This window comes from Meleagris gallopavo, chromosome 5 (assembly GCF_000146605.3).
Source record: "Meleagris gallopavo isolate NT-WF06-2002-E0010 breed Aviagen turkey brand Nicholas breeding stock chromosome 5, Turkey_5.1, whole genome shotgun sequence".
NCBI lineage: Eukaryota > Metazoa > Chordata > Aves > Galliformes > Phasianidae > Meleagris > Meleagris gallopavo.
Genome location: NC_015015.2, coordinates 14,193,897 through 14,208,465, shown reverse-complemented (window position 1 = coordinate 14,208,465; position 14,569 = coordinate 14,193,897). Strand labels below are relative to the sequence as shown.

General features: G+C 35.2%; 1 protein-coding gene across 1 annotated transcript in view; it reads right to left on the bottom strand.

The window, feature by feature from the left end:
* Positions 1-14,569, bottom strand: part of MUC6 (mucin 6, oligomeric mucus/gel-forming) — a 79,250-nt gene that overhangs the window by 15,809 nt on the left and 48,872 nt on the right. Inside the window, 12 exon segments of the mRNA XM_031553375.1 lie at positions 231-392; positions 1,319-1,456; positions 1,737-1,809; positions 2,148-2,252; positions 2,410-2,548; positions 3,455-3,575; positions 4,166-4,288; positions 5,070-5,277; positions 6,392-6,501; positions 7,630-7,717; positions 8,503-8,629; positions 9,769-10,009. Of these exon segments, the coding sequence (XP_031409235.1) occupies positions 231-392; positions 1,319-1,456; positions 1,737-1,809; positions 2,148-2,252; positions 2,410-2,548; positions 3,455-3,575; positions 4,166-4,288; positions 5,070-5,277; positions 6,392-6,501; positions 7,630-7,717; positions 8,503-8,629; positions 9,769-10,009 (1,635 nt within the window).

The window sequence follows — 14,569 nt, the reverse complement described above, 5'->3', positions numbered from 1 at the left end:
ATCAATGAAAGTTCTCATTCATCATTTTAATCCCAGACCTCTAATATGGGATCTGATAAATTTTCACTAGATGTATACTCTGGAAATCAGAAATATCTTGGTGACTGAATTTGTGATTTTCAGTCAATTCAATCATCTCAGTCTGTGGTTCTCTCAATACTCTCTGGACTTATGGAAGTGGCAGATGAAGCTAGCAGCAGAGGTCAGTTACAACAGGATCATCTACTTACTGTTCAGCTGACTCAAAGCACATGGGTCAGTCTCTCTCTCCATAGCAGGAAGGCAATTTCCTGCTCTCCAGGAATCTACAAATAGGGAAGCTGTTCCTTCAGTGATATCCATACTAGTCATGAAGTCATCTGTAGTGTCTCCATTGTAATTACCACACAAACCTAATAATATCAGAAATGCGAGTGATGAACATAAAAAAGTGTACACAGTGGTCTATATTTCATTCTTTTATGATAGTAAGAAAATTGTGTTAGAAGTTTCAGATGGAGTGTCAACACTTTCAGGGAGGAGATATCCACAGTCTCTCTGAGAAACCTGCTTCAGTATCCTACCTATCTTCAGAGCAAAGAATTATTTCTAATGCCTAATCTAAATCTACTCTTTTAGTTTAAAACCATCACCCCTTGTCCTATGACTACACACTCTGGCAATGAGTCTCTCCTCATATTTTTGTAGGTCTCCTTTATGTTCAGGAAGGCTGCAATAACGTCTCCCCACACCCTTCTCTTTCTAGGCTAAACAATCTCAATACTGTTAGCCTCTCTTCATAGGAAAGGTGCTCCAGCCCCATTTTAGTGGCTTTCCTCTCAACCTGCTCTAATAGGTCTTCATCTCTTTTCTGCTGAGGATCCCAGATTGGATGTAGTACTTCGGGCAGGGTCTCCTAAGAGAGGAGTAGTGGGGGAGAATTACCTCTTTTCTGGGAGGTGACCTGCTAGCACTGCTCTTTTGATGCAGCCCAAGATACAATTGGCTTTCTGGACTGCCAGTGCACATTGCTGGCTCACATTGAGTTTTTCAACCAACTGTACTCCCAAGTCCTGTTCTGCAGGGCTACTCTCAATTCATTTGTCATTCAGTCTGTATTGATGTTTGGGATTGCCTTGACCCTGATGCAGGACCTTGCACTTGGCTTTGAACTTCATAAGATTCACATGTGCCCAATCCTAAGCAACAGTTTTGTATTTCACATGAAAATTCTTTGTTGAATCCAGATAAAAAAATTTATGCCTTGTAGGATAAGTACTAAGCTTTCAAAATTACACTCTCTGAATTGTCTCCTTTTCATGGGGACTAGATTTCTTACCTAGAGTTCTGCCTTGGAATTGTGAACTGACTTTAACATAGGCCTGGAACACAGGTGATGTTTGAACAATGAGTTCCAGACCAAACTCTGTATGCATTTGAATGAACATCGAGGATTGTTTGAAAATAGTGATGTCTCCTAAAAGAAAGAGATTTAAAAACAGAGATATTCAAGCAGAGGAATACTGTGTATGTAGTCTTTTTAATGTATATATAAGTGTTTAAGCACTCTGTTCACACATCTTTTCCTTCCACATTCAAGTTTCCACAAAGGGACAAATGCACTGGAAAAGATTACAATTTTCCTCTAAAACCTGTTAACTGTTGCTAGCAATAGCGAGATTAAAGATGTTGGGTTTCATGACATAAAACAGGCATGTAATATAATTCAGATTGTACATATATTTTTGTTTCTTTACCTGATTTATAAGGTAGCCGCTTAAGTTCATCATCATCAGTAAGGAGTTCATTCTGAGAAATCACAATTTTGTCCTGTATGAAAAGGACACGGAGTCCAAAGTAAACATTTGTACTGGTGGTGTTTATATTTTCTTTAATTTAAGCAACTATATTCTCAATGACCTATATAACAGGAAAAGACTGATTCAAGCTTTTTCTTGCATTCACACACTGTCTTCAGTTTTCACTTCAAAAATACTGTAGTATTCTGCACAGCACTTCTAACTTCGTAAGTTGAAAAGACAACAAAGATATTTACTGTGTATAGTATAGTATCTATTTCCCATGCTTTTTCTGCTCAGACTTAAAATATTTATTTTGCTAGCCTGATTAATGAAAAGCTGGATAAAAACTGTGGAGGGATTGCTTACCTTTGTAGACAGGTAAATTATAGCACTAAGTGATGTCTCAGAATGAGAATAACCAGACTTTTCATAAATAGCCATTAGGGTTCCATTGTGTGGCAGGCTGGAACTCTGGAGGAAAATAATGCAAAAGCATGTCTGTTAGAGTAAAAATTATTTGTGAAATAAATGCATAGCATTGGAAGACCTCAGCTTGTGTTCTAAGAGGAAATTGAAGACAGACATATATCCATTTGATTTTGTGTGTTTCTAGATTTCAGGAAATTACCTTCATAAGAATGTAAGTGCAAACTCCATGAAACCTGTATGATCTAGAATCAAACGTGGTAACAAATGAGCCTCCTTCCAATGAGCACCTTCCAGGGCAGGGCAACTCTTTGCAGTTCCATTGACCCATTGTACATTTACTGAGGAAAACAAGAAATTCTGTGTGAGGTTATTCTCATTCCAAGTGATTATTTATCAGCAAAGATGATGTGTTCCTCCTGTCTGGAAGTTTTTCTGCAGCTGATCAACTTGGTATATTTGATAGTATACACAATGTAATATATATAATGTAATATATATAATATTTACTTTTATTTCTACTGTTCTGAAACTTCATCTTCATTCTAAAATGTCAACTACTTATTAGTGGTGGAAAATATCACTTGTATCACTTTTTGCCTCATACTTCCATGCTTTGATATTCTGTGTGTTTGTGCATGAGCTGAAGTTGTTCCTCTTAAAGTTGCTGAACTCTTCCACGGATTGTCATAATCTCTGCTGAACATATTATTCGTAAAAAGTGAGTTCACTGTTACAGTTCTGAGGACTGTTTATGTTATTTATTGTCTTTTTTATTTATCAGAATGATGATAGCAAGAGAACTAACACTATACAATTATTCTACATTTATATTAATTTCAAAATTTAAAAAATATTGTCTTATGTGGTTATGTTCTGTTACAGAATTCAAATATGGTTTTCAAGACTGATTTGGTAATTTGGTCTGCTGAGACTGCCAGAGAGAAATTGTAAATATTTGTTTTATTCTGATTTTACCTTCATTTTACCAGAAAAGATTTAAAAAAAAAAAAAGTTACTGCTTTGCATGATGTAAAAGAGCATTTGTGTTTCTGCATGAGATGAATCAAGAAATAAGACGTGCACATGTTAATTTAATTAAAAATGTATTGTTTTTTAGCACTCAAAGAGTGTGACCTCAGAGACTATATGACATATTTTTAGTTGCCCGCAGGAAAGTTAGGCTAAATTGTCAAGTTACTTGATAAGGATGCTCGCCATACTCTAAAGAACCTGTTGCTACTCACCAAGTTCTACACGCTGCTTTCATTGTATCACCAGGAGCGTATGTTTCCCCATTCAGTGTACATGGGCACTGTTCAAGGTGAACACATGTGCGATTCTTTGAGATGTCATCAAGAACAGTTCCTGCCAGAGAAGACAAAATTCAGAAGTACATTTTAGTATATTTACTTAGCACTAATAAATTACATGCTTTCCAAAACCAGATCTCATTAAGAAGGGTTCTTGCCAAAGATAAAATTGGTGGATGAGAATGGTTTTTTAATTACAGTTTTTCTAAGCATGTTAGCCTTGAACTATTCTAAAGGAGTTTTACAGAATTCTTCTTATATTGCAGAACTTTTCAGAGGTATACTACCTTTTGCTGGTGCTCTGAAAGGACAGATACTTGGTTATCAAAGGAAATGAATTAAATTTTACTCTATTTACATTATAGTACAGAAATATAAGAAAGCAGCTTATAATTATCCCATGACATGCTATAGTGTTGTAAGGAAAATGCTTTCTCAACCACCTTCTAGCAAATAGTAACCATGGGCCTTTTATGATAGTGACTCTGGTTGTGTTTTGTTACATGAGAAATGGCAGTTCTAGCAGCACGATGCCCTAGAATGCCCTACTGTTTCATTGTGTAAGAATACTACTCCACTTGACTAGATCTACACCTGAAGTATTTCTATGGATCATTAAGGATATGATGAAAACAGAGAGGATACCTTCTGGACAAAAGCAACCGTAGGTACAGTGACTGGAACAGCTGTACTCAGGGTTGGAGCAGGTTTTAATACATGGAGAACCACATTCCTCATAGATTTGATTAGCAGAACATTTCCCCACGGCTGCAACAACCAGAAGTGCAAAGTGTTAAGGTTTTTAAAGTGTAAACAGAAGAATCTCTCATCTGCAACAGGGGATGGAGAAAATGTTGTGAAAACTAGCACTAATAGTCTCTTACCCTGCCTTAGTACTCAGCATGAAAACTGCTATGATTTGGAGAAGACCTTGCTATTGTTTCACTGTAATTACTAAGAATTAATAATATAGTTCTGTGAATGCATACTGTGCCTTACTAATATTTATAAATTCCACAGGGCATTTTGTAGACACTGACTCTTTTGAAGGATTAAAATCAATTGAAAACCAACGAAAAAAATAAAATGGGTTAACAATTTATGTAAGGGGGGTAATGTTGGAGAATAAGAAAAATTACTTCAGAAAGAAGTGCAAATTAAAAGATTTGGGGATAGTAACGGAAATTAGAAGAGAAAGCTTTCAGTATGTATGAGGAAAGAATGAAAAAAGTCTCATCAGTAAATAGAAAAAAAAAAAAAAGAGCATTGCCAATACATATGAAGATGAAAAGAACAGAAGAATACAACACGAGAGATGGAGGTAGGGTGATATGATACAAGGCCTTGAAACTAGAAGAGGGATTTCACTACTCTTATGCTAAAATCTATATGGTAGCCAATCTCAAAGATTTTTTCAAGTTAACTGAGCTTTTCCATGAGTAAAAAGAAATATGTTCCCATTGAAGCATTTCAGCATTTCGTTTTTATCATTTTACTACCCATGACCGAGATTAAATGCAATCCATATGAATAAAACATCTGAACTTACAGCAGAAGTTTTCAGTCCTCCAGTTGAACACCACTTGATGGGACATAGCACATTGCCTTGAATACTCTGACAGTGTAGAGCAAGTACAGTTCTTTTGTCCTGGCTCACTGCAGTCCTGCATGTCAAGCTGACAACGAGTGACAAACCCATCTTTTGGAACACTGCAGGTTGGTGACACCAGGTTAAGCAGTTGAGAGCAGATCATGGCCTAAATAAAAAAAGGAAACAAATGATCCTAGTAGTATTTTCCTCATCTGAAATCCAGAAAAGGAAATCTCTGCTATTTATGATATTCTTGTTGGCTTTTTTCTTTCCCCTAGGTTAGTAATAGGCATGGAATGAGTCCCCTTCTTCATAAGTTGAACAGTAGCCATTATTTTAGTGCCATCAATCTCCCTGTGAATGGTTGAGAACATCACAGAGAGAGAGTATGTTATCTCATGGTGATTCTTTAAGAAGAGGGACGTGTTCCTGGACAAATATCACTATGTGGATATATCAACATGCATTCCCCTTTGGGCATGCATTTGATATTTAATGTTGCCTACTGAAGTATAACATAGCAAAGAGAATGTAAAGCCCTTAAACGTCCCAGCCAACAGAAATTCTCCACCAGATCAAAATATATATTTTTAATGTGAATACAAGTAATATTTATAAGTCTCTTCTTCACAAATTTATCTTCTTCACAGGACCCACAGAAACCCCTGTTCACTGTGGAAATTATGATTTGACTTTCCCTGATGAAACAAGAAGATCATTCTAAGAATGATTTAATTCCTATACCTGCAGATTCTAAGAAATGGAAGCTCTTTTGTTCTTTGATGCTACCAAGTGCCTGCCTTTGGTCAAACACACAAATATGGATGCATCATGTTTCAGGTACGTTGATTTTCTTTCTATCTAGGACTGGAAGCGATAGCAACAGATAGTGGTTGACTCTATTGTGAATGCTGTTATCTGGCAATATATTGAAAGTTTTTCTGAATGTCTTCAAGTTTGTACAGCTTACAATTTCAGGTTGTTAGTTGTTTCATACTAAGTTCATTAAAGCTCCATGAATTTCCTGTGATGACCTGCATAAATTTTCAGAAGGCTGTGAGCTGTTGGTATATTTACATGAATGACACAGATCCTGATTCAAGAGTACCTGAGCCTTTTTCAAAATGTACTTTGTTGCAAAGAACTCTCTTGTATCATGCTATATGACTTTTAAAATTAACTATTTTCTTGAAAGTGGATTTTATGAAACCATAGCCTCTCTTCTACTTTGTCAATCTCTATTAAAAATCTCGCTGCAGAAAATCCAAGATCTTTCTTACGTATTTTTTGTGAGGAATGGAAGGAATTGACATCTCCTCAGACAGACAGATCTCTGATGGATCATCCATTTTTTGTAATGCAGCAAACTTGTATGTATCCAGTAATTTACCTGTAAATTGAAGGGTTATAATTGGTCAGGAAAAAAAACATGGATTCATTTAATTGTTGCTGTGATGGAGTAAAATTCAGATTCTATTCCTTGACTATAAAAGTTGCTATTAAACCTAGTTTCCTGATAACAACTAGTTATTTTGCCCTCTGCCTGTAACCTGTTCAGTTAAACTTAGTTTTACAACCTTGATCATCTTGTGGGCTGTTACCTAACCTATCACATCAAATACCTCACCAGATAGCAGCTACTGCTGTTTTTTTTCTACCAGTGATTACATTTTGTACCAGAGGCTAATTCATGCTTCCTTGCCCTATCCTACACTCTTGTTTACCCCTACATATATGGTTATACTCATCACAGTCTAAAAAATATTGAAGCCTTCTCAAAGCTCTTTTCTGTGTATAGAATATTGCATTTAGAGAAATTATTCTAAAATTAGTTCACTGTGCAATTTAGTGTTTCCACACTAGCCTTGTAGTTCAGATTAGCAGTGTGCTTTTGAAGCAAATAATTTCTATCATTCCTAGTGCAATTTGGTTTGCATAGTGGATTGGCCTTGGTATACAGAATTGTTATCAGATAAAAAAAACATTAGAGGATGTGTTCTTGGTCCGTAGGCAATGAGCTCCAACCGCTCATGAATACCACTCCAACAGACCTAGGTAGAATGAGTGTGATGGGCACAAATAAGGCTGATGCCAAATTCTCAGCATCAATGAGTTTTTTTCCAAAGTTTCATACTTATTGGACAAACTACTTGTTATTATTCTTGTCCACTATGTTCTTTTTATTACAGCCTCATTCTTGTTTCTGTCTAATGTACTCATCTCACTCATTGTACCTTGCTAAGAACCTTGACTATTCTGCAAGTTAGGTGAGAAAGCATGATTCTTACTGCTTGACTTTAAAATCTTACCAATTCTTTGAGGAACCTATAACATTATTGCCACGGCAAATAATTATGCATAGCATAATTGTGTGACAGGTAGGTTTGTTGGTGACGTATAGTACTGTTCTACTCAACTCTAAAACTGAGTGAACAATCACAGCAGTTAAAGAATTAAAAGTCTGCCTTGACTTTGTTTGATTAGATCTCCTTCCATGTGATCTGCCATTAGATCTTACCTTCACTCACAAAGTCATTTAGTTCATAGCCATCATAATTTCCACACATTCCACAGGTCTTCCCCATGTATTTTTTTTCAGTCAAAACCTAAAATAAAATCAAAGGAAACATATAAAAGAATCACCCTAATTAAAAAGATCTGCATAGTACTACTTTCCCAAACAAGAATCCAGTTAAAGGAGATCCTTCTCATTAATATCATTGACTTGACTGGTCGAAGATGGTTCAAAAATCAGTATCTTCCTTTCCTTATCAGCATGTAGTGAGTGTTGTGATTTTTTTTTTTATTCAATGAAAAAACAGGATTCTAAGAGATTTGCAGTTAACTGAATGAGGCTAATACTGTAAGGAGCTGGAGAGAAACAGAAAAGGAAAAGATGCTGTTTCCTTTTGTAACTTTGTTGACAAAGCATGTATTTCAGGATTGTTCTCTTAAGAAATTCAATGTTACAAGAAGAAAATCTACTTTCAGAGAAAGGTTATTCATTTATTTATTGCTTTAGATAGTGAGCTTCTGATTACAATCAATAAATTATTCTGAAAATCTTAAATCGCATGAAATAATTGGACTGCATGTAAAATATAGCATGTGCTGGAATATATTGTATTATGCTGCTGAAATAGCCTCAGGAAAGCATAGAGTTCAAGAAAACATCCATAGATCTCAACATCGGTTGCTTCAGATAACACCAATGCTGGAATTTAAAGAAACATGTAGGTATAGAAAGCAAGAAGCTTAATAGGTGAAACAGGAAATAGAATAAATACCCAAACAGTAAGCACATCCAAAGAGCTCCAATTATATCTAAAAACTGTTAATCCAGTAAGTCAGTGAGAATTTTTTTTCTGCTTCATGAGAACATTTTACTAACCATGAGGTAGTCCTCATTGTTCCACATGACAACTAGTTCCATCTCCATCAGCTTGGCAACAAGGCGGACACTGCGCCCATAAGGTGCTATTTGAATTCCATTGTTGGCATAAGGCAGCTTGATGACACTGTAATGTGGGAGAAAACAAACTGAGCTTCTCATATCACTGTTATGTGGGTATTAGCTGTCTTTTTTTTTTAGACATAATACATATTGCAATCTTAGTACTTGTAGAACATGAAGTAGAATTTTTCTCCTTTGTAACTATAATATTTTGAGATGCATTAACATTTCTACTGTATCAGTAGATACTGAAATCAGTATCAGCTGTTTCATGAATGAATCACCAAGATATGATTACATGTATTATACCACTGATACTATTTTTGTAGGACTCTATATCTTCACTGATTTGGTTTTATTAGGGCAAAGATATACATTTAAAAACAATGCATGGTCTACGTAAGTAGAACTAATGTTGGTTATCCTGAAGAGCTACAGATTATATAGCCTGTCAACTGCTAAGAACAAAAACTGACAAGTCAAAGAAACTCACACAGGGAATACTGTAGGAAGTTTTCAGCCTTGCAGCTGAATTTTAACACTGTAAAGCAACAACATTAAAGAACTAACGTATTTTTCTAAGTGCTCAATAAACATGTAATACAATCACAGAAATGTTGTTTAGGTGGAACTTTGTGTAGTTAACCAGGCCAAGCTTCTACCTGAAGCAGAGCTATCAGCAACACCAAGACCAGATCAATCTTGGCTTTTGGAGAATGACTGAGATAGAACAGATGGGAAACTTTAGTTTTAATTCCTCAGTAAAACAGCTGTTTTCTGGAAATGATAATACTTGGATAATGTAAGCCCTTCCAGTGTTTCTCAGTTTCTTGAATACTTCAGAGTTTCTCTTATACATTAGATGCGTTACCGTTAGTACAGATGGCTCAGAGTTACCAAGTCTCAAATCAAATGAGCTTTAAGCATAACACAGGAACTGAAAATTTGCAGTACTTTCTAAAGTATATGATCTTTAGCAGTACTTGTAGAGGAGATTTAAACTATTGTAAGCATACCAGTATCACCTAGGAGACTGTAGTTTCAATGTGAGAACTGTTTTGGTTGGAGAAGGTTAGTTAGTTAGTTAGTCTTAACCTCTATGTTAATTTTTTGTTAATTCACTTTTGACACAAAGTAGGCTACTTTGTTGAAACTGCTTCTTGCTTTTTTGACATATTTTTTTCTTTCAGCTCAGAATCTTACCCGACACTCCTGACAGAAATGCTGTCTTTCTCAACAATGATGACAGAAGGGCCCAGTTCAATAATGATCCTTGCAATTTTTTTGTCCAGCCCACGACGGAACTGAATGTTGAAGTCTGGACTGGATTCATCACATACAGTTGCAAAGATATAGTTGCAAGTCCCAGTGAAGTCATACTGATATTTATCAAAAGTTGAAAAATGCCCTCCGCCCCAGGTAGAACAGGAATCCTTGCTCAAAACTATAAATGAGAAAAATGGATTTAGGCCTACTTGCAGTGCATTTATCCATTCTCATTGCCGTTTCAAACACAGATAACAGGAAAATCTGATAAGTTCCTAATTAATTAATCCTGTGAACAACATTCTAGAGAAGTTTTTGTAGCCTTAAAATTTTACTTCTACTTGGGAAGTCAAACAACAGTTGGAGTAAGAGCAATACTCTTTTATTTACTGTAAGCAAGAGAGCTCCTTTTCTTCCTTTTAGCTTTGAGAAACACCCTTTCATCTTGTTGGGTGATTTCAGTGTTAACTACCTTGTTCCACTCTACTCATCTGATTGTAAAGGTAACAACTTGCTACTAAGAGATACCTTAGCATCCGAGATACAATATTTATGGGGCTATCTGTGCCTATTTAAGTATTGTGAATTCACTGCACAGTCAGATTATTAGTATCTAAAGATAGCCTTCAAAGCTTCACCTTGAAGTCCCCACTTTTTACTTCTGTGTTTGTGTGACGAAGTTCAAGCCAACATTGTAAATATAGAGAATGTTTTAACCACTTATCATTCTTAACAATCACTTCTTGACTGAAAGAACAGATATTAGGAGGTTGAAATGAATCATAAAAAGAGATACAACTCCAGCATTTGATGTTACAGACATTTCTATACCTACTTACAGCATTTGAACAGTCCCTCTGAAGCTGATAAAATTACTGAAGTAAAATCATCATTTTTTTAATCCATTTCCAGACTTACATTATTGCTTGTCATTGCTCAATAATTTTGTTTATGTAGTTTTATGAAACTCAATATTTTAGACTGTATCTTAGAAGCAGAAACTATCCAGTAAGGTTAGCAATTTATATTAATTGTTTTAAAGCTGAAACATATTTTTGTTCTTTAAGAGCGATGTAATGTTTGGAGAATACTGTTGTTTTTGTTCTGTTTTCCAGAAAAACTGTAGAAAAAACTGTTTTCCAATGAGCTGTTACCTGTTGACACAAAGTACTCCTCTTCCATACTTCTGGGCTGTCCAGAACGTCTAACTGGAAAATAGGAATCGGCTAATTGTTATCGTTGATCCTTCATGTCCAAACCTAGCCGGCTCAATGTTGTGCTTAACAGATATGACCAGAAAACCCCAGCTTTTTCAGAGCATGCCAGGGAATGACTACGGTCAGAGTGTGCAATAGCTGTCCATTTCTATAAGTACAGAGTACCTTTAGAATGCAGTTTATTTGTTGTTATTTAAATCTTATTAAAAAAAAATTAACGAATGGGAGTATGAATAATTTAGGAAAATTTAAAATCAGATGACAGATATTTGTCTTTTGAGTACAGTTTTTAATTAAGTGATGTCTAGAGCTTTTCTTTTAATTTCTGTATATCTGTGCCCCACTTTTCCTCTGGTTTTAAGAGCTGACAGAACACAGAGATGAATTGCTGAATTCTTCTAATGGGATGCTTTTAACTACTTTTCCCTTTAACAGAAACTAATGAAGCTTTTCACGTAGCCTTTCCATGCTTAAGCTGAAGAGCATACACATAACATAAGCCATTCTTTGCTACTTCTGCCTAAAAAAATGCCAATCATAATAACATTTGCACTTTATATAACTTTTTTGTTATCATTTTAATTATGAATTATAATGTAAATTATAAATTATGGTATTAATTATAAACAAACAATTATATTGACTGTTCTAGTAGTACTTCTGATAGCTAACCTTTTTTAGTAATTTGGAGTGGTAATGCTAATTTTTTTGCACTTTTAGTAAGAGTATTTTATCATCTTTTGTATTTCTTACACTCAGAAGGACTAGCACAAATTAGCAGTAAGTAGGCAGCTGGAGTCAACTTTGATTACAGAATAGGATGCATGCAGACAAACTTTCTTATCAGCTGAGGGGGAACTTCTGGGAAATTATCAGGACTTGTGGCAACAATAGCTACAATATTATTATAGGGCAATCTGTAATCTTTAAATTAATCTTTAAAAAAACCTATATATAGAATCAACTTTCCCTGACTTCCAGGATTTTGGAAATGATTCAAAAGAATCAATTTCCTAAATTCTTAGATAATATTATTAGACAGTGATCTGCAGGAAGGAAAACCAAATGGATCACAAAAACAAATTTCTAAATTTGGATCCCACCAGTTGAAAGTTACTGTAACTGCTCATAACTCTTCTGTCCCTTGGCATCAAAAACACAGCATGGTAGACAAAAACATTTTCCAGTTAGTGTTAAACTTACCATAGCCAGACAAAATACAACACCACCTTTTAATAGGCAAAACTCCTCATTTACAAATTCTAAAATTAATCCTTTAAAACCAATTCTCCTTGAGGCAAGAACTTATTTTTAGTTTATGTTTTGTACAAAGTCTTCTGCAATATTGAATTGATGCTGAATAGAACCGTTACTCAGAGCTGCAACATGAACATTAAATAACATGTCAGATACTTACTTCTTTGCAAGGTTTCTTTCTGTTTTTGGAGAAAAAAGTGGGACCAATAATTTCCCTCAAAAGCTGTAGGAGGAAAAAAGACAATATAGTTGAATTCTTCTATAGGCGAATTATTTTTACTATCTTTATTTTGATTTATTTTTAAATACTGTACAAACCAAAGCACAGCTAACATATATGAGTTGTGTCCTGATAATTATGGTGGAAAACCAAATATTTCTGCTTGTAATAGAAAATTCTTCTGCAAATGATAAAATGTTACCAAAGACTGCCAGAAATCCTATGTAATACAGGATTTCCTGTACTTAAGCCTCAAATCCTTCCTTGTTAAAAACATATGGGATAAATCTTATTGCATGTTTCTGAATTCTTAGTCCATCATATGAGCAGATGCAATAGAGGGAACAGCCAAAACTGGGAAATTATGGGCAAAGTAATATCCCATGTGTTCTTTACAAGCATCATGCTATTTGTAGTAGAAAAGTGAGAAATCTCCAGACCTAGCAGTCACTTTAGCTGCTCTTGTTCAAGCAGAATGATGAAAGCTGCTACCTGCTCTCTTTCACACAACTCTTCACAGTCTGTCTAGTAATTAAAAGCCAAGGAACATTTAGCAAATGTGGAGTACGGTATTGTCTTTCTGACATGAGTCCCCTTACGCATGCACAACAGCACTGTGATCTCATATGTACCCAAAGATTCTCTGTAGTAGCATCTTGCTTCGTGGAAAGAAGTGAGAAGAGTGTAAGATGCTGAAAAGGGCTTCTATGGACAATCTATGAACAGTAAACCCTGTGCAAGCACACAAGCAGAGCATGCATGGAGCCAGCTTTTCATACAATCAATATTTGGATATAAATAACTAAAGAAAACTGTAAGAAAAAAACACTCCCACATGCTTCAGAAACATGTTATTCATTTATTGAAGTTTTTCAGGTCCAGTATTTCTTTGATGGTAGAAGTAAATATCCTGTAGAAAGCATATAATTATCCATTATACCTTTAGGATTTTTTTCAGTAGAGAAAACATGAAGGTACATTATGACAGAAAGCTTCTTTAATCACAGAAGCCAAGCCAGGCCCACATACAATTTATGTACTTCGGCTCTGCAAGACTCTGTTGTTTCCTTAAGGAAACGAAGAGAATAAAAGCTCTTACAGAGCTCACCAACTGTAAGAGACTCTCCAGACAATTCCACACAGCACTGTTGAATGTGAGGTAGTGTTTATTATGTGGTGTACAGCACGCTGCTTCTTCTGTTCTCACATGTTCCTAGTGAGCCATGCATCACATTGAGTTCATCAAAAAGAGTGACAGGATGAGCCTGCATGGCTACTGAACAGGCATTGTTTATACCTAGAGTTATTGCTATGTTTTTTGAACACCTTGATTTTTATGTTTCCACTTGTTTTATTATTGCTCTACTATTTTATTATAATCTATTTTTGTTGGATTAATAGTTCTGCAATTATCTGCGTTTTAATCTCAAACTACAAACACTACATTCAAGGGATTCAAGAGTGTGTAAAATCAGAGGAGATTTGATTCATAGAAACTGAAAATATATCTAAAGCATTAATTTAAGTGAGATTTAGCCAGAAAGCTTGAAGTAAATCAAGAAGCCCAACAATGGCAAGTATTTTAGATCAGAACAGCTTACAAAGCTTGTTTGTTATCTATCCAAGCGTAAAGTTTGTAAGTCTAAGCATGTGAAACAGCTACAAAATGTTATAAATACTCCAGGATTGGTATTTAGATTAAAATAGAAGAAGGAGTTGATAATTATCCTGGACCACATGGAGGTGTGCGAGAGTTGTATTAATAATAATAATAAGGTTGTGACATCACTTGAATATTTCGCTCAAAGAATGGCTATTAAAATAAATGTAGAGCTATTTGCTGACTATCTGCCAATCAGTCTGTTTTCCATCAGATGATGCTATTAAAATAATTACTTTACAGTAATTATTCTAAGCATTTCTTTTTCTCACATTTAACTCTTAGGATATTAATAAAATTATTCTGGCAATTTTCTGAACGATTTCCAGTTTGCAATAGGCTCAAAATCCAGATCCATCAAGAGAAGAATTGGAGTTCTTGCTT